This window comes from Fringilla coelebs (assembly GCF_963513975.1).
Source record: "Fringilla coelebs genome assembly, chromosome: 6".
Classification (NCBI taxonomy): domain Eukaryota; kingdom Metazoa; phylum Chordata; class Aves; order Passeriformes; family Fringillidae; genus Fringilla; species Fringilla coelebs.
In genome coordinates this window covers 39,256,885-39,277,166 of record NC_140034.1, presented here as the reverse complement: position 1 = coordinate 39,277,166, position 20,282 = coordinate 39,256,885, and the positions used below count along the sequence as shown (strand labels likewise).

The 20,282-nt window shown below is 40.0% G+C and overlaps 1 protein-coding gene across 2 annotated transcripts in view; it reads right to left on the bottom strand.

Moving 5' to 3' along the window:
- CSTPP1 (centriolar satellite-associated tubulin polyglutamylase complex regulator 1) overlaps positions 1–16,705 on the bottom strand; it is a 78,567-nt gene extending 61,862 nt beyond the window's left edge. For both annotated transcript variants that reach the window (XM_084208684.1, XM_084208685.1), the window contains exons 1-2: positions 16,641–16,705; positions 7,686–7,788 (exon numbers count right to left, since the gene is read on the bottom strand). In XM_084208684.1, coding sequence (XP_084064810.1) covers positions 7,686–7,788; positions 16,641–16,686 — 149 coding nt within the window. In that variant the 5' untranslated portion in view covers positions 16,687–16,705. The remainder of the gene's footprint in view (positions 1–7,685; positions 7,789–16,640) is intronic.
- Positions 16,706–20,282: the final 3,577 nt, after the last annotated feature.

Below are 20,282 nucleotides of genomic sequence, written 5' to 3'. Positions count from 1 at the left end.
ATATCTAATTTAGGAAAAAATTTCCATTTGTTGGTCTTGTCTGCAAGGGAACACATATATCCTTAGCACAGCAAATAGAAATGTCCCTTAAGGTTTTCTGTGATGTCTCAACATTTTTCAGCCTAAGAAGAAACACAAAAGTCCTTCCAACAACACAAAACTGGGAAAAAACCCCAAACCAACAACAAAAACCCAAACCCTCACTTCAATTCTGATCCATCTTTCCTTAAAGGTATTTCTGGGAAAAAAATTAAGTGTTCCTTAAATTTACACTACTTGATTCCAATTTAATTGGAAGCCTTATAGGTTTAGACAGATGTAAGCCAAGAACTCTAAAACTGATCTCCTATATACATGAAGTAGCCTAGACCATGCCAAAGTGCTTCATTAAAACAAGAACTAAATCATGTGAGTTAGTAACACAGAGAGAGGTACCGCTATTCATGAAGGTACCATATACCCAACAGTAGTACTCTTATTGCTTGAGACATCAAAAGCTTTATTGGAGGAAATAGTATGTTAAAAAGAAAATATTGCTAACAGAAAATTATAAAACTATGCATTTCATTCTTAAGAATAATTTTGAAACCCCCACATATAATATGGGAAAAAACACCATGTACCAAACTTTCTACGCTGCTATGTTTTTCCAAAGCTGCTATTCTTGCATGCATGTCTACTGAATTCGAGTTCCCAATTTCACATTACTAAAAGAGTTTCCTTCAAAACACATCCAGAAACTGTAGGAAATCCAATCTTTCAAGCATGTGACCAAGCATGAGGTGAGATTACCGCTTTATATACACATTGCAGATCGTATCCAAGACTGTAAATAGTCCCACATTTGTGGTAGATATATCACTATTTATGTTTCTCATCTTCTCCTATATATTCCAAGAGTGACCCAGCAAGCACAACCGAGCAATTTTCCAAAATGATGGAGAATGTTGCTTGTCAAACAGTTATATCAGCATTTAATATCTTACTTGCATCATGGCAAACTCTACTACAGACCTTTTCTCAGTGGAAGATGGACAATATAAGATTTCCAGAGCTCTCCAATTCTGACTTGAGGGCCCTTTCACTTCTGCAAGGATAGAAACAAAACCACAACAGAGATGCATGACAAGAAATGCAAAAACAGGGCAGGAACCAGCCAATACCACAGATATTAAAAAGAAAAAAAAAAAAGAAAGAAGCAGACTGATGGAGAAAGTAAAACTAACAGAAGACTCTGTGACATCCCAGGAAGGGTGTGATGCACATTGCCAGCTCGTGTCCAGCCTCTCATCCACCAGTATCCCCAAGGCTTTCTTGGCAGGGCTGCTCTCAAACTGTCCATCCCTCAGTCTGTATAAGTTCATACATTTGAAGTCCCAAAAGCCTGATCTTAACTCCCTGATGGGATCATATACTTCTCTGAATTTGTACTAGTAATATCAGCAACTATGATGAAAAGCAATAAAAAAATTGGAAGCATAAACAAGAGTTTTACTAGAGTTAAAAACTAAAGCTAGAGAGAAGATAGTACATTCAACTCTAGCACAGAGAAAAGGCACAATGTTAACTCAGATTTATATTGGCTTGATGCTTGTACTATTTGCCACATTCCTGGACTCTGGCTTTTGGGAAATTTCTTTCCAGTTTTATTAGCTATCCACACCACCTGTATGCAGTTGGCTTTAACCTAAAGGAAGCTCACGGCAGATGTATTGCATTTCAACCTTCAAGGCTGTAAGAAAAAATAAAATATAACCAATTACATAAGGTCTCCATAAAGTAGTCAGCCAACTCTTGCTGCAGCTATTCTGAAAAAGACCACAAATAAATATGTAATTTCCATGATGTGAAGGAATAGGAAAGAAGTGGGCAAAAACTGCACTGCTACTCCTGTGAATCCATACTAGGAGCATCATCATCTGATGACACTGCACTGATCACACTGGAAACTGTGATTACCTCTCTTCAAAGAGCAAGAGCACAGTGCTGGTTAAATCAGTATGAAAGTGCAGACATTATGGATAACTACCCTGCGCTGACAAGATGCTGATATCAAGTATTAACATTCAAATGCTTTGGCAAATCCTGCCGATTCTTTTGTCACCAAACAGTATGAAATGTTTCTTATGTAGAGTATATTACCACATAGAGCATCATTGTTAAATGCTTTCTTTTAAGTTACTGTTACTGCTTTGCTGCAACTGTTCCAAGATAATCCTGTTTACTAAAAAGATTTTTTACCTTTTTATTCCCCTTGTATTTCTTTGCAAGGGACACATCTGAATATCCACTCATATGAAAGATTCTCAAGAATAAGGTAAGAAAATACTACGTTTTCTAATATATTGGCAACCTGTGCAAACTACAGTGGGAATTGTGTTATTGAGATTAATATATGCATTTTTCCAGCTGTTTACTCAACAGCAGTTATCCCAATCAGCATATTTGTCAGGTTAGGACTTGTTGCAATGTTTGTTACAGAGAAACGACTCTGGGAAAATCAGGAGTTCATAGATCCTGGCTGTCATATCAAAATCCCAATGCTGTTTCTGCCATATAGCAATTCTATAATAAAAACATAGGGTGACAGATATACAGGTTCCAGACAAAACTCACATAATTTAAATGTCTTATAGAGTTATCCACAACCCCCAGATCTTCCATAGCTCTCATACAAAACACAAACGCCATGCACAGTGGGCAGGAGGTATTGAAATCCCATTTCTAAGGTGGGCTTGAGAAATTCAATTACAATAAAGAGAGTTTGCCCTTCTGACAATGCTTCTCTGTAGAGGTGAGACTAGAAGGCAACAAAGGGACTAACAGAAAGGCTTTGTGTCCATTGGCAACACTCTTAGTGGAGAAATATGCAATTACTGTAGGTTCCCCAGAAAGATTTATCAACAAATCCAGTCCTGCAAATCCATGTAGTCTGTGGAGAGACCCTTTCAAAATGTTTCTTTCACAGCAACTTATTCACATTAGCTGCAAAACCTCCTCAGAGCTTCTGGCACAAATGCCATGTCTGAGTTCATATATTCACTCTGTTTCCACTGATAACTGAAGAGCAAAGGAGAGGCAGACAGCAGTCGTACGCAGTGCCCTAGGGGTCAAGGAATCCCAAGTAAAAGCCTGTCAGGAACCATCAAGCACATTATCCCAGCTGAGATTTTCAGCCCAAAGGGCTGCTGCACAGCTAGGTCATTGACAGCAGCAGCTTGATACTGATCACAAGGCTCCGTGCAGTCTTGCACTGAGTGGCATCATTTTATATTTTTCTCTCCATAGCAGAAGACATGTAGGAATCAGGACAGTATTTGAAGAATACATGAAATGTTGTGGGGTTTTTTTGCAATTTCTCAGAATTTAGTATCAGAGAAGATAATATCAGAGAGAATATCAATATTTTAGGTAATATTCAAAAAGTATTAATACCTCACAAATACTACTTGATTTGCCCAAAACACAAAGAACTAACACTAAAAAAACCCCAACAACCAATGCCCCTCCCCCAAAAAGTTGTACTGAGAAATTCTAATGAATGGCTTCATCTCTCAGAAAGGGAATCTGGCACAACTTGTCAAAGCCCTAAGGACCTTCTCACTACTGTTTTTGCTGTTTGTACTGTAATTGTACAAAGTACAGAGTCGACATTCTACAATGCTAGGTGCTGTAAAGTACATGCAGTACAATATAATTTCTGTCTTGAAGAGCTTACACTGTCCTTGCAAACAAGACAAAACAAGTTACTCTGAAAAGGGGAAAGATGCAGAGCAGATGACAGCAAGATGATGACGGTGATAAGGCCTACATACACAGATGCAAAGAAAAAAGAAAATTGATGGCTCTAAGCTAGCTCTAAGAATCTCTCCTTTTCATAATCAGATAATTCAGCTTATTTCCAGTTGCCAATTAAGGTTGCCTTCAGTGAGTGGCTTAGTTCTCATGGGCATCCCATCTGTCTTGTTCCTGGCCCTTCCCCCTGCCTTCCTCCCCCAAGGGTATTGGGACTTTTTTAAAAGAGGAGGACGTTATTTACTCTACAGATTTATTTCTGTAATGTTGTACAACAATAAAGGACTGAACAAGCCAAAAGTTTGTCTGATACCAAAGCCTGTGTCTATTGCCAGAGAAAGCCAAAGGAGCAGTATCATATTTGTCCCTAAGGAAAGAGTTGAACTAATCATTCCAGCCAATCCAGACAGCAAGAGAAAATGAGGTACTTACATTGCTAGAAGTTGATACTTCTCACCATGATAACATCTTCCTTCCCAAGGATCCCAACTATATAGCACTCTCAGTCTTGTCACTAGGAACAAAGCAAATGTTCCTTCCTGTAAAACAGGGCTCTACACAGTGCTGAGCTGGTATTTTGGATTTCCAGGCACACAACAGATCTAAAAGCTGTATCTGACCCACAACCCCGTCACACACATCACAGATACCTCCACAGATAAATACTGTTAAACTGTCACATAAGAACCAGCAGGGGTATTCAAGTTAGAGCCAGCAGAAACACTCTTTACAGAAAAAGGGATTTCAGACATCAGTTTGCAGAGTCCAGAGGAAGCAGTACTACATCTGCAAGCTAAAAGCAAGAGTTTTTTCTCAGTCATGCTCCAGCTAGCCGGTGGTCAGGATATATTTCACCAGAAACAAAAGAAAAGGAGAACTGTTTTGTGACAAGAATATAGACTAAAAAAAAAAAAAAAGTCCATTCCCTTGTCTCCAGTTCACTTGTGTTTGATTTATCAAACAAATAATTAAAGTTATGGAAAAAAAGTTTCCTAACCAAGGTAAGTTACAACTGGTTATTATTTCTGAGTTTTCCAAAGACAAGAAAAGTAAAATGTACAAGTAGGAAGTCTCTTCATCAATTTTTTTTCTTGCTGGTTCTTTTAGCTGAAATGAAAAAAAAAGACACACTGATTCTTTTAAGAGCTCAGAAAATATAAAGTGGGATGCTATGCACATTCCCTCTGCGTGATCAAATGCATTAGAATGAGGGCCCTGTTTTTCTTCAGTATAGGAAAGATCAAGAAAACAGGATGATAAATAATGTATAGGGGGAACATGTTCCTTTAAGATATGTTGGCACAGACATCAGGCTGGAAGAAGCAAAGCAGCATTAGTGTGTAATTACACAGAGGGTTTTCAAGAGTCTGCATTTCATGAAGATTCAAGAGCAGAGCTGAGACTTCTCAGGCTTGTAATGAACAAATACCAGTAGCATTTCAGCATATCTATAAAATCAGGATTAGTCCTAAGAGAGGCATAATTTTACTTGTTTAACTAAAAGATGTGGATTAATTGGCAGAGGGGTGATTGATCCCTGTTCCTGTAAGGGTCAGGAGTGAGCCAGATGAGGGAAGCCTCAAGGTACTCCCAAGATTGAAAGCAGATGTCCACATGATTGGGACAAATGAACACTGGAATAAAGTGGGAGAAAAAACTATCCTTGAAGACTAAAACTATTCTTGAAGGATTCTTGAGATCAAGATCAGTCCTCTGCAAACAGCAATCACAGTGCTAGATGGTGGAGAGCAGTGAAATACATACCCAATTCCATTTCTTAGAAAAAAATTAAATATTTATTGCCAGCAAAACACTTACTGCTTAATCCACACAGAACTAAATGACTGTATAATTTTCAATTCTGAAATTACACTCAGGTATGCTAAGTCCCAACAAAGTTTTCTTAATTACCAAAAAAACCAAGTTGTAACTGGCTCAAAGACTTGAATTGACTTATGGTAAAGAGGGTCATTGCAATGCATGATGGAAATGCCATCAGGTTGCTCTTCAGCAGTGAATCCAGCGGAGAGGTCCAAGGAATATCACTGCATTGAGAAGTATGCCCTCTGAAAGGAGTTTGGAAAATATTTAACACCTGTCCTTGACAGACTAATTTCAATTTCTGAAAAGTTACAGAAGTCTTTCTTTTACCCCATAAACACTTTCAAAAAAAGTTACTTGTTTGGGCCTGCCTGCTAGCTTTCTAAACCCTGGGCTTGGTCTCTAATTTTAAGTCAGCATAAATAGGGAAAAGACAATTTTAAAAACTGGACATCCTAATACCAAGTCCCGTCATCTCAAATCACTGCAGCATGCTTCAAAACATGCCCATTCCAATCCTCTCCTTCAGAAAAACATGGATTATGGAAAACACAGGGACAGTGCCCAGAAACCTTCTGGAATCTCACAAGCTATCTTTGAGCTTGAAGATCAAGTTTATTTGCTTGGGAAAGAAGTGTAGCCTTCAAAGCACAGCTGGAACAAATGTTGATAGTTGAGTGGATGAACAGAAATCTTTTAGGCAGTGAGGGCTCACCATTAAGCCCTAGGAGCCAGAACATATGACATTTTCATAATATGAAACTTCGCATTCTACACCCATATTGGCTATCATCTATTCTCCATTTTAAATGAAGAATCCCACATTTCAAATCTTCACAGCTCTCAAAATTACTAAGCTTGTTTGTGCTTTGCTATGGGGACACAGTTTCATCAGCTAAACTCCAGATATTTTATAAAAGAAAAAAGAAAAAAAGATAACTACTAGTTCTATATTACAGAATGAATGAAAATTAATCCTTTTTTTATCTTTCATTAAATCAGAAACTCCACAAGACACAACAAGAAAACATTCTAAAAATCATATCTCTGAAAATAAATGGGAAAAACAAGATCTCTAGCACCTAAATCAGTCTGAGGGTTTTGCTCTAAGGTGACGGTTTTGTTCATTATAATGGTCTTGAATCACTATTTATTCTTTTAAAGGTAGAAGAGGAACAGGAAGTAAAAAGAAAATGGTTATCACATCAAAATGAAGAAATACCTCAGAGCAAGAGGTCGTGTGAACGACCTCTTGCTCAGCATTTAATTTTTGAAGTATATATGAAGTATATATCAGAAGTTTAGAAAAGGCACAGAAGAGTCAGTTTGAAATTAGATGCAAACTCATCTGCAGAGAGGCCTCAATGACAATTTCAGCAGGGCATTTCAAAGCCACCTTGCCTTCAACTCCGGTAAAGAAATCCTGTTGCTGGGTGGAGGTCATTGTAATTCTGCTCTTTATCTTTCTTGAGCTCTTGTTTTCCAACTATTTGCTCAGCTGACTAATGTCAGTATTACTTTCTGTGGACAGAAAGCACATAGTTTTTCCTTCAAGAATTTTCTTGCAAATTAGTAAGAAGAGATAGTGCTCACATCTAGTATTTAAGGACTTACCCAGGTTTAAAGAGAAGAAGAGGCATCCTATTAAAGCATTCAACAGAACAATAATCACACAAGGAGACAAACAGTTCAAATTCATACTCAGGAAAAGGAAGAATGAGTGCTGCTGAAACCAGCAGCAGTTTGTGAAACAGTTTGCTTCAGTATTTCTTAAGCAGTTTGATGCTAACAGTCCTGACCAAGAGAAGCAGAATTTGGTTTTCCATGTTTTAAAAATCACTGTTCCCCAGAGTGACTGCTTTACACAAATGTTTGTAATAGAAGAGGTACTGAACTGTAGAAAACCCACTACATTTCCAAAACACGCTCAGGCAGCCCTTGACTAACCCAGTAAAATTCAGCATTCACAACATAACCAGCACATGTCCAGCTCCATTCTCCACGTATTCTGTCTGTTTCCAAAAGCCTTCCTCAGGCTGGCCCTATTGGCAGCATCCTGATGTACTTACTATTCAGTGAAGAACCTGGCAATGCCATACTGACTAATATCTTCTCTGTTCTCCAGCAGCTGACTCACTGCATCCTCCATGTATGTGAGGACATGTCGCTGAGCTGCAAATAAAAAACAGTAAGAGACAGAAGTTAGACTATAAGGGGCCTTCCCAGAGCCAGACAAGCCCAGCTGTGTGCCTTACAAGATATCAAGCATCTGCTTCCTCAATGAGAGAGTGGAGGTTTCTTTCTCCCAGAAATGGAAAGCAAAATTCATCACCTAAATCCTGCTTTCCTTCCTGGCTACACAGAGTTAGTCATCAACAGCACTGACTCTTTTTTAGAATCCCCTGAGATTTTGGTATTGAAGGAAGATAAGGAGTTGTGAGGCAGTTTCACTGTAAAATGCTTACTCCAGAGGAGTCCCTGATCTCTGTTCTGAGCCATCTTTCCTACACAGATTGTCAATGCTGTTTTGATGGGGCTGTTGCAGAGCTTTAGGTGTTCTTTACTCTTCCCTCTATATCAAAGCCAAGTAGCTTTAAGGTTGTTTTGTAAAGGTTTCCTCCTGAAGGTGCAAATAAAAGTACATCTGTTTCCAAACAAGCATCAGTGAATGTGGCAGGTGGGGAACAGGTCTGAATGCCAAGAGAGATTTATATTGCTCAACAGCCAATCACAAATAACTGCCTAGGCCAAACACTGGAGAATTTCAGAAATGGTGGATCTGCCAATACCTCACCACAGAATGACACTCGCTTATAGGACTCCTGAGTAAAGACAGTTTGGGGCAACACAAACAGTTTTGCCGCTTCTACAGGGGGCAGACTGTACAAAACAAGCATTTGCCAGGGAGGAAGCAGCACAGATTTACCACTGAGCTCCTTTGATGTTTTTGGCTAGAAACCAAGTTGGAGCAACAAAGAGCCGAGTCTGAGGTGATGTGCCAGCCAGCAAGCAGTAGACTTTCCAAATCTACAAGTTCAACAATCAGAAGACAAGTTACAACGAACCCAGGAAAATCATTCCTAACCTGGAAAGCACACAAACCATGTTCCCAAACCACACACCTCCATCCTAAACACGTATCCTACTGCACCTTTGCAAGTAGTGTCGTGTCCTAAAAAGAGCAGGAGAAAACCCTTAGGGAATATAGGAAAGGCAAGGGCTGTTCTTGCTCCTTGCCAATCTGCTCCAGACTTGGCAGAATCACTCCCTCACCAGCAACTGGCCAACCTCAGACCCACATCAATATTCTCCAAACCATTTTAATTTGTGTCTAATATCCTGGTAAGCATCAAGCCTGTGCCACTTGATACACAGCATGGAAGGCCCTTTCATCTTAGTGTGGGGCAGGTGGACTTCAAGAGAGGCCCGGAAATGATTATTCCCAGTGGATACAGTGATTAAAAGTATGCATGAATATTGATTGCTATCAGGGGATTTCTCTGCCTAGAACACTTTTCAGGACAATAGTAAAATTGGTTAAGCACACCCTGGAAAATACCTTGCAGCTGATAGCAAAATGGTGAGCCAAAGGTTTAAAGATATTATCTGGCACTAAAAGATATAGGGCGTAACTTTATTTAATTATTTTAATGCAAAGGAATAAATTTAATTTATGTGAGTGATTAAAGAAAAACAGCTCTGCGCACCTGTGTCCCCCGAGGGAAGAATGAGTCCGTGCAGCTCAGTCATAGGCCTAAGATAGCAACAACTGGGTAACTTTACTTCAGCCCATCCTTCCTCCCTCCTCCTGAAGCAGTCCATCTCACACTCAGCAATTGTCTCCCAAGGCCCCTCTTGAGGCGTCACATGTACCAGATTATGCCAGGAAATGGTACTAGCAGACAGACTTCCACTCATCTCAGCCTGTAATAAACTTCAGCTCAACTGCAAAACCATTCTCAACACTTTGTGGGGAAGTATACACTCCTTTCATAGAACAGTCTCTATCAATGAACCATATTTCTCCTTAGAGTCATAAACCTCCCCTAAAAGCCTTTGGGAATAGACAGGCATGGTCCCACAGTGCTATACAGCACAACGTAGCTGACCTCTATAATAAATACCTTTGAATCTGCTCCTGGAGAACAAATTAACTTTCAACATAGAATTTTAGACCTTTCAAAATGTGCACAAAAATATATAGGTCACTATTGAGTACAATTGCTTGTAACAGGGTATTTCTCTTAAGTTTTTTGTTGAATAGCCCAAGGATCCTGGCAAAGATCCTTTATACCTATTTCCCAGAAGAGTAGGTAGAGGTGTGGGGAAGGGAAGAAAACTATGAGCAGAGAAATTAAAAGAAAATAGCACTTTAAATCTCCTTGAGAAGTCTCTCTCTTTGTCCCTTTGGCTGTTTTGCTCTTTCCAGGTAGTACAGTTCACACTGCCAAACCAAATTCTAGCTCTGGCTTCCTGTTCACTGACTGCCCAGTTCCATGGAACGATGCAAGTAATATGTTTTATAACCCAACTAATGCTACGCTATACAGGAAAGTCATAGAACAAAATATAATTTGCAGACAGGTTTTAGCAGGCCAGAGAGGCAAAATAAAGTGCCAGGAGTCTGGTTATAACAAAAGAGTAGTTCCTTAATTTACACAAATGGTACTTTCCATAACAAATACTGGAACCATACTGGAACATTGACTATTTATGCAAGCATAGTCAAAAATCTGTGGAGTTCTAGGCAAAATAAATGAGATGATTCATACATTTTAATAGATTTTGAAAATTCAGGGATAATGATGTACTGGTTGCTCATATTTTGAGGCCCTCTATGCAATAACAAGGCAGCAAGTCCAAATCAGAATATAAAGCCCAAGTACTCACTCTACTAATTTTCTTCCTGAGAGAACTCCAGTATACTACAGTTTCCACACAGGAGGTGTCACATCAGGACATCATCTTTGGCATTTGTTTGTTTCAGCCTTATTGTAACAGAAGTTCCCTACTCATACAGAACTTTCCAATGCAACCCATATTCTGTAGATATAAGAAAAATTCTCAAGTCTGAAATCCCAGACAACTACCCCAAACAGGAAGCCAGTGTGCCTGCCACACTCATTTGGTAGGTGCCACACTCTTTGCTGTCAGATTTAAAAACTAACAATTGGCTTTCACAAAGGAATCTGACAGAGTAAGTTCACGGAGGATTTTTCAGGCAGCCCATAACCTGTGATGTTAAGTAAATACCTTTGCACAGAATATCTTAATTCTTATCACTAAGCCACTAGCAGTGATGTTATTCTCGGAGCCTCAGTCCAATCACTAGCAGCATGTACAGCATCCTCCAAAGCTGCCCCGTGCAGCACTTAAGAGAACGGCCTGTGATACTCACATGTTCACACCCCACCATCATACACGTGCCCAATGTTTAAAATGGATTTTGGAATGAGTGCACTTTTGGCTCAGAATCAAATTCAGAGCCAAGCAGTGGCTGTTCAATTCAAGCACAGCCAGACCGAGTCACACAAGTACAAGGCATAATGAGGATTATATCCACAATCTCTATGGATTTCTCTACAGCAGATCAGAATTTCACAACTAATTCCATTTAGCCACAACCACACCAAATAATTTTGCATATGTATTTAAAATAGTAAAAATAGTCTTTTTATAAGCTACTAAATTACTTGTTTCAATCTTCTGGTAAGAACAAACAATCCACTACTTCATAGGTTTGATTACACATGTTATAAGAACAAGCATTGATACTTGAAAAGGAAAATTTAATGCAAATAATATCACTGCACAAAACTGAATATATGCACTGAAATTCTCAGAGCCAGAAATTCATGAGGAAGGAAGGAAATAGATGTCACCTTTAAGTCATGATACTGTGTATATGTAATGGTTTTATTATCCAAGTAGTTATATGATTGCTTAACTCTTCAGGAGACATGACTTCTTCTGAAACAGGAGCTGTCTATCATAGCAATTTGTTCTGTATGCACACAAGGGTTTTTTTGGTTTTTTGTTTTTTAATTGGGGTCATTCCTGGCATAACTGAATATGCTGAAAAATCAGGAGTGGGAATTCCTGGATAAGACCAGTTTTTCTTACTTATTTGCCTCCTCCTCAGCTGAAGTGCTGAAAATACACACTACTTGATGCAATTAACATTATGATTCATTTCAGTTATCAGAAGTTCGAGAGCATAACAAGCTTTAATGGATCTGGAGTATTTCTGGCATTTTTAATCTCTGAGAACATATACTCTGAGAGCATAAGGTAATAGCTAAATACCCTTTCAGTATTTGTTCTAAACTGGAGCTTAACTAAGGACTACCTTATTACACACATTGGAAAGATACATCCATAGTAACATAAAATCAATTTCATGCAAACATTACCAAAACAATAATGTTGCAAGAGAGAAATAGTAAGGATATAAACTGCAACAACAAAATCACATCAACTCTGGAAATTTTTCCAGCATTAATGATTTTTCAGGAGGCTCATTATAACCTTTTCAGATATCATTAAGGACTTAATCTCTTCAGATGTTGCTAAGAAATGGCCTGGGAAAGAGAAGTAAGTGAACAAAACAATTAACATAAATGCTACATCTCTGTACTGTCATAGTTCCTTCCAGCTTTGCATAGCTTCACAGTGTAATTTCCTATTAACCCCCAAAAGCAAAATGTTTTTTGAAGGACAGAATGTATAAGTACAAGTAGACCTTGTCATACCAGAGGCATCACACAACATGAGACGTGCTCTTAGGAGCACATGCCAAGGGGTCACACACCGTAACTACAGCACATTTCATATGTTTGAATTTTCAAAACTACTTTCAACAAAAAATTTAAGAAACATTTCCATTTATAATTTAGTCTTGACCATAGCTGAGAATTTTTTTCAAACAATGAGCATAATATTGCACACAGACTGACTTAATTGTGCAAGTCCTTCCAGCTTCCTGCAAAGTGTCATACAGCTATAGAAACCACTCCCTCACCGAAGCAAATCATTGAGCTATCTTTTCTTTTTTGGTTAGGTTGGGGTTTTTGGAGGTTTTTGTTTAAATCTAAAATTATTAATCATGGAAGAAATGTCATTTCAGTTTGTTATAAGGCATTAAGTAGCCTAATGGTTCCCTACCTATTTATGCTCAGAGGGACATATGCAAAGGACTGTACTCTCCAGTTCTGGAACTCTACCTAATTCAGAATCAGATTTCACCTGTACCTTTCAAGTTAAGGTGGAAGTCCTGTGGTACAACAGCAGTACAGTGGTGAAACCTCCATCTTTGGGACAAAGTACTAGACCGAGTCTAGGAAGATTCAAATTTAACTAACGTTTCTTACTCACACAACTCTTGCTCATTATATGCAAACTCTTACACATTATATTCAATCTACATTACAATTCTCCTATCTGTACAACAGAGCAAGAAATAAAATTTTAAAAAAGGCATTCTCTTTTCTTTTTCTAGACCATGAGATCTTTAAGTCACAGTGCTTCACAGAAGTTCACCAAATATTTATACTAAGAGGAGAACCAGGGTCAGCTGAGATGTCTGGATAACAATGTAGCCTATGTGTTGATTATGCTGTTAAAGGAAATTATTGTACTTGCACTTTCCAGATCAATATTTCTTAAGACTGTTCAGAAGAAGAGTAGGCCTTAGGCTTCAGCAAAGTCTCCACACAACTGAAGTTCTCTCTTGGGAGCTACTCAGTTTTGTAAAAGAATGTATACACTTTCTAATCATTAAACCCGAGACCTTTTATGAGAGAGATGAGGAAACACTACTGTGTTTCTGGCACTTGAAAGGCACATGCTTTACTGATAAGGCACTTTCCTAGCAGAGTATTTGCATTCTTACATGCCTGATATTGGCAAAGAAGGACAAGAAACAACATCCTGGAGCTGGGTAGTAGAAGGCAGGAGAATACAGAGAAAGCTGAAGTTTGGAAATTTGCAGTACTCTACAGCTTTTTCTCAGTAACAGGAAATAGGAGCAGGGAAGTAATACAATATGAAGCTTCAGAGACAGCTGCATGAGCAGAACAATACCCTAAGTGCTCTGCTGCCTGCTATAAATAACTGAGCAATCACCAGTTATTAAACCATAATGAGGAAGCCATGAAAAAGTGTCTCAAATATGCCTCATTTTGCCTACTGTAGGTCCAGTCTCATCCATCAAATGAGAAACACATTATCATCACTATACCCAAACAATAAATGCTGTTTATTCAGTGAAACTACTGTTTATAATGTCCTGCTTGTAACAACATCATCTTCACTGTAGCCTTTCTGCCAATTCTGCAGACCTCATCTCCATTCCAATTCCCTAAGCAATGGTCATCTCTTTTCTTCTACTTACTGTCTCATTGTGGCATGAGACATGCTGCCCTTATTTTCACATTCCAGGAACTTTGGCAAAACGAAGCTTTGCAATTATTTTTCATCTTAAATGAATACTTAATTCTCTCCCTGTTCCTTTCTATTTTAACTCAAAACTGCTTTTACTTCCCTCTCAGCATTCTAACTTGTTCAAGAATTATCTCAAATAGAGCAGGGAATAACACAGCAAGTAGCACATTATGTTATTCTGGCTGCTCAGTTTATGCGTTGGCCTGGTTTTGATATAAGAAAGAGAAGAGGGGAAGAAGGGTTTGGGTAAGTTGCCTATTCCAGCTCAGAAATGGCAGGATCATCTGGGATGTGAGAGTCAGAGAATACCTTAAGTGGCAAGCTAAGGCAACACAACCCCAGGATGAAATTATAGAAAGTAAAATTTATCACAGCTCCTTACAACCCCACTTCAGATAACTGCATTAACAAGACCTTGAGGTGCACAACAGAACAATCCAAATAATGGTGATTTCAGGATGCCAATGTAGAAAACAGAAATGCAACATAGAAAAACATGAGGGGAGGTGTGTTTGTTTGGGGTGGGAGGAGGGGGAGTTGGGGGTTGTTTTGGTTTGGTTTTTAACCATTTTCCTGTTGCTAATACACAAAAATTCCTTAGGATCTGTGAGCAGTTTGGCAAGTTACAAAGTCTCACAAAGGCAGAAACACACAAAGGCTGGTTTGGGTAACATTTATAGCTAATAAGAATATGCTTCCCCCTCTAATAGACAACAGAAACTGCAATCTAAACCCAAGGCATACTAAGTAATGAGCAGAACAGACTCTTATACAAGTTATTCTTCACCCTTATATGGTGACATGTTTTTTCTGACCCCAATGTCAGAGTGATTTAGGAAGTTGTACAAAATGAAAAGGGAATTCCAAATCAGCATGTGGAACAGAGATAAATGAGGCACACATAAGTGACTAGTAAAGCTGCTTGCACCTAACAATCTTGTACATGTAAGAAATCTCTCTTGTATATCTCATGTCTTACCTTCAGATGTGCAACAGACATCTGGTTTATTTTCACACTTTAAGTATTTTTAGTCTGCTTCCTAGATTGTTTTGAGTGATTCAATCCTTACTGACAAGTTTCACACAATTAAAAGTGCCTATTTCATTAAAAACAATTACAAAAACCTGAAACCAAGTTGGCTCATTAAGAAAAAGAAATTTTACAGGTTTCACCCTAGAGCCACTGTGGAAAAGTTATTAACTACTCTATTAGCATGTAGGTTAAAAATACTGAAGTGGTGACAGAACAGCACAAACCCAAAGGGTGTGTGTCTAGGGTATCTACATGGCACTGTGATGCTGCTCTCAAACAGCCAAAGCTCCACAATTGAAATCAGCAATAACAACTTCAGCAAGGTGAGTCCCATGAGAGTTACCCTGAAAAGAGCAGTAAATAAACCTATTTCTGCCTTGAATTCCTTGACACAAAACAGCATTGAAGTTATGCAGGTATGCACAAAGCACCCTAACAGCAGCCTAGCAGCTACAGCACAGTGAGATTCTACTCCAAGATGACTTAGATCACTCCTTTGCTTAAGTGGTTAAATAAAAGTCTTTTAGTGTAGTACCCCCTGCAAGACAGGTTTTACATTTACAGCAGTGTTCCTGTACTCTTGTTCCATTTTGACTTACAGAAATGGCAAAATCATGATGGAACAAGCAGCACCAAGCAATCCAATCAATTTCTGACCTTCCCTTGTACAAGAAAACCACAGAAAATTATGTATACCTTGATAAGAGTTATTACCGAACTCTCTCTTGGGCCTAGGAAGTAATGGCTGAAGAGTTTCACTTCACAAACACTCTCTTGAACACAATACAAACGCTTACTACTCATAATTCATCTCCTCTTCAGCAATTAAATGAAGTCATATTGACTTTATTCCATTCTAATTATTTTTATTTGACACCTTAACATCAAATCACTTTGCTCCTTAATTTCCTGGAACATCAAGCCGTTACAGACAGCTTAAAAAGGATGTAGTCTTCAAAGGAGTAGCTGCTTCATAGGTTAAAAAATTTTCATTTTATGTAGGAAACATCATCGATGCTACCTTATTTCAGAACAAAAGCTAACATTCGAACCAACTCGCAACGCAAGAGCAGCACTCCCTCCCATTGTTGGGAAACGAGCACAAAATAAGGATGCTCACACAGATCTGTGTGCAAAACAGGTTGGTAATGGGTGAAGTCTATCACAGAAAGGCTGGACGCCGCTCGCTACTACTCACACCGCCAAGGCGGACAGGGGAGGAAGGAGACGGCCGCTCACGGAGACCACACCTCTGGGCACCGGAGGGATGCTGCCTGTGCCCGAGAGGGCTCTGCAGCCCTCCCACCTCAGCGCCCACAACCCCGCTCTGTTACGGCCCGGTGCTGCCCGCTCCCCAGCCAAGGCGGACACAGAGCCACTGCGAGCCCCTCAGCGCGGCCCAGCCCGGGGCCACTCGCCGCAGTCCCCAGAAAGGACGGGCCGGGCGCAGCCACCCCGGCCCCGCCGAGCCCTTCCCATGCCGGGCCGCGGCACACCAGGGGGATTGAACCCTCAGGAAGCCTCCCCGCCCCGCCGCGCCCCTCCTCACCCAGGTACTCGGGCCCGGGCAGCGAGAGCCGCTCGGGGCTCAGCATCCTCCTCCTGCCGCTCCTTCCCGGCTTCCGCCCGTTTCCAAGGCGCCCGACGCTCCCGGCGCTGCTCGGCCGCTCGCCCCGGCTGGGAACACGCCCCTCGCCGCCACAGTTCCGCGCCCACAGCCGCCCGGCAGCCCCATCGCCCGTGCCCTCAGGGGCTGGGGCAAGGCTGGCAGAGAGCCCGGGGGTAGGGACTGCGCCCGGAGCCGGCTGACAGCGGCCTGAGCAGGGGGCTGCGCGGAGACCGCGGTGCGCGATGTCCCGGGCAGCTGCTCCGGGGCCGAGGGCCGCCTCAGAGAGGGGAGAGCGAGCGAGCAGGCTCTCCCGAAGAGCCGAAATAGCAAGAGGAAAGGCACGCGTAAAGTCATTCGGATTAGATTCAAGTTGTCTAATTTAAGATATCTACTGCTAGGGGTTATTTAGGACTACAGCTGTGAGGGAAAGACCGTAATGTGAAGGTGAATTGTAGTAAGTTAAAACCATACAATATGCTGAGTTGGAAGGGACCCATCAGAATCGTGAGTCCAGCTCCTGGCCCTGCACAGGACACCCCAAAAATCACACCGTGAGCCTGAGAGCATTGTTCGGATGCTTGAGCTCTCTGCCAGGCTTGCCGCTCTGACCACTTCCCTGGGCTAATGAAGTCAATGTGTAGCAGCTTTGTTCCAGGCAGCAACGACTGAAAGTGTGACCAAGGAGATCCTTCAGAGTTGTGTCCTTCTGTCCATACTGTCCCAGAGCTGGAATTTCTGCATCCCTTGTGCTCAGGAGAGGTAGGTTTAGGGAGCCTCAGGGATTGTCTCTTCTGTAGATTCAAGTAGAAATGAGCAGAAAAGTCCTGAGTCGCAGAGCTCTTTCTGTTCTTGGCTGGGAGCTTGTCTGGGAATGGCCGTTGTACCAGGGATGTAGGAGTGACAGAGCTCTTCATGTGGCTGGAAGCAAGCCTGCTGGACTCCTCTTTCCCAGAAGCTGATGTGGCTAAAATTCCCAAATTACTTCACAGTTACTTTCATCACCATTAGAAAAAATACCAGCCCAGGATGTAATCTTGGAAGTATTACCAAAAAATCCAACCAACCATCCAAACAAACAAAAAAACAAAAACAGAAAAAAAAAAAGGACTGCAGGTGTTGTCAGTGTTTTAATTGACAAATGCAAAAGAACAGAAATTGAATGAACCATTTGTACCTGCATATGTTCTGCCTTTATTCCACTAGAGAAAAATGCTGAGGCACTGGCAACTTACCTTTAATCTATATTTAAAGGACAGCCACATTTAAAAAGGGCAAACAAGATGTTATAACTTAACTGTTAATATCCCACATAAGATTGCCTGGACCTCTCCTTTGTTTTTTGTTCTGTCTTTAAAAGCATATAGCTTAGATATAAATATTTCAAAGATGAGCAGAGAGAATAGTTTAGGGAGCAGACAATGAGACACTCCAGCATGAAGAATGATTGAAAAAATGTAAGATTGCCTTAAAGAGGATAAGCATAACATATGAAATGATGTTACCTAAAATTACTTGTACTGCAGTGAAACTCACTCAAAACTCCATTTTGTTCAGTTTGGCACTTTGTGCATTCTCTTATAGGCTATAAATTTAAATATGGGATTTTTTTCAGTAATAGATACAATTAGATCACAGAAAACATTGATACAAGATATTTTTTAGCCCAGAAGTGGCTTTAGAAAGGAAGTGGATTCAAGCAGAATGACAAAGCACAGGATTATGTTGTTACACACATAAGCAGTGTCACTGGTGTTTAAAAACCTCTTCTGTAATGTTGGTCAGCTGAGCTGGTAAGAGACTTCCAGAGGTTGTGCTTTGTTTCCTTTTGTTGTTTAAACTATTTCTGTAAACCAGAGATTAGTCTTGATCAGTATCTAGAGCATTTAAAGTCCAGTTTTGAATACTACATATTTTGACATCTCTCTGTTTTTTTCCTTGGGGTGTTTCCTTTCCCTTTCCCTTTCCCTTTCCCTTTCCCTTTCCCTTTCCCTTTCCCTTTCCTCACTTGGTCTCTATGGCTTAGACTTTGTTATTTCCTTCAGACCAGCTAAAGGAAACCTTTTGGACACTGGTCCCATTTGCAGTTTTAATAACAGTGTGACTGACTGTTAACAACTTAAAGAAAATTATATAAAAACAAGATGTCATTTCTGAGGCCATTTATAGACTTTCCTGTTTACTATTATTTCTCCCTTGGCTTGCCAGAGCCTGGATTAGGTGATCTAACAGATCAGCAGCACTCACCTGTTCCCTCAGTCTCATGACCTGAAAAGGGAGAAATGCTGCCAGCCTGGCCATAGGTGTTAAGTTTGTTTTACCAACTTCATTTTGGAAACCTAGACTAGTGCATTTTAATAATTCACTAGTCTAGGGTTCTAAAGGCTTTTCTGGGCCACTGGAAACCATCTGGAGGTTTAATAGCTGCCCCCAGAGGGGCACATCTAACAAAGACTTAATATTCTTTTGGACCCAGCTGGAAGAATGATTGTGAAGAAAATTATTTTTCCTTGTCACAGCCTCTTGGTAGATTATCAGAGGTACAGATCTCACTTCAGGGCAGCCTATGGAGTACACTTTCACTGTCTACCCTGGGAATCATGGTGGTGCTCCATCTAGTAACTAAAATTACTGCATTTTGTTTACCAGGGACATTTGGGCATCCAAATGAGTCAAGGAGGATTAGTTGGATGACATTGGTACATTTTGTGCAAACCCTCTTTCAGAGTTAAAGTGATCTTGATCTGATTTAGCTTAATTCATTTTGAAGTGTGGTTTAAGTAGAGTTTCAGAAATCATATGTTTAGTAAACTGGGCTAACTTAGTTATATAAGGGTCCATGTGACCACAAGTTTGAAAATTGTTAGTGGTGTAATTTAAATTACGTCATGAAATAAAATGTCTTTATTATGTTAAGATGCATGAACTGAAAATCTTTTCTGTGTAAGTTTTGTGTTTCTCAGCAACTTAGCGGAAATCAGATTTCTGTTTTTCTCCAGAAACATATGCTTTGCCCCAACTATATTAATTTCTTAGCTTACTCTGCTGATTTTATGTTAATCTTCCTGAATTATACTATCAATGTGGAACTGAAATAGTTTCCTTTTATTAGACAAAGTTCTCCTAGGAAACATCTCCTCTTTCAGAGAGAGTATTATATAGAATAATAAACAGGACTAGATATCAAGAAAAAAAAAATCCAGAGGAAATGCCTTGTTTTAAACAGATTGAGTCACTTTGCCTGGCTTCTTTAACTTTCCTTGGAATTAAATGTTTTCATTTGCTTAGAATGTTAGCAATTATGAATATGGCAGTTACAATACAGCCTATTAGGTGTATTAGAGGAAACAAACTTTTTTCCTTCAAGTGACTGATGGAAATGCTATCGCTACAATATACAAAGAACAAAGCTGTGGGCAGTCTTCAGTATTGTTCCATCTGACTGTGAAATCAATGTAAGACAGTTTCACAGAAACACTAAGAAAAGGTCTCTAGCCTTTCTTGTTTATCCTTTGAGCATCCAAAGCTTTATCCTGTTTTAAAACATAGTTAGCTGAGAGCCTATCTTGTGCAGAACTCAGCTTT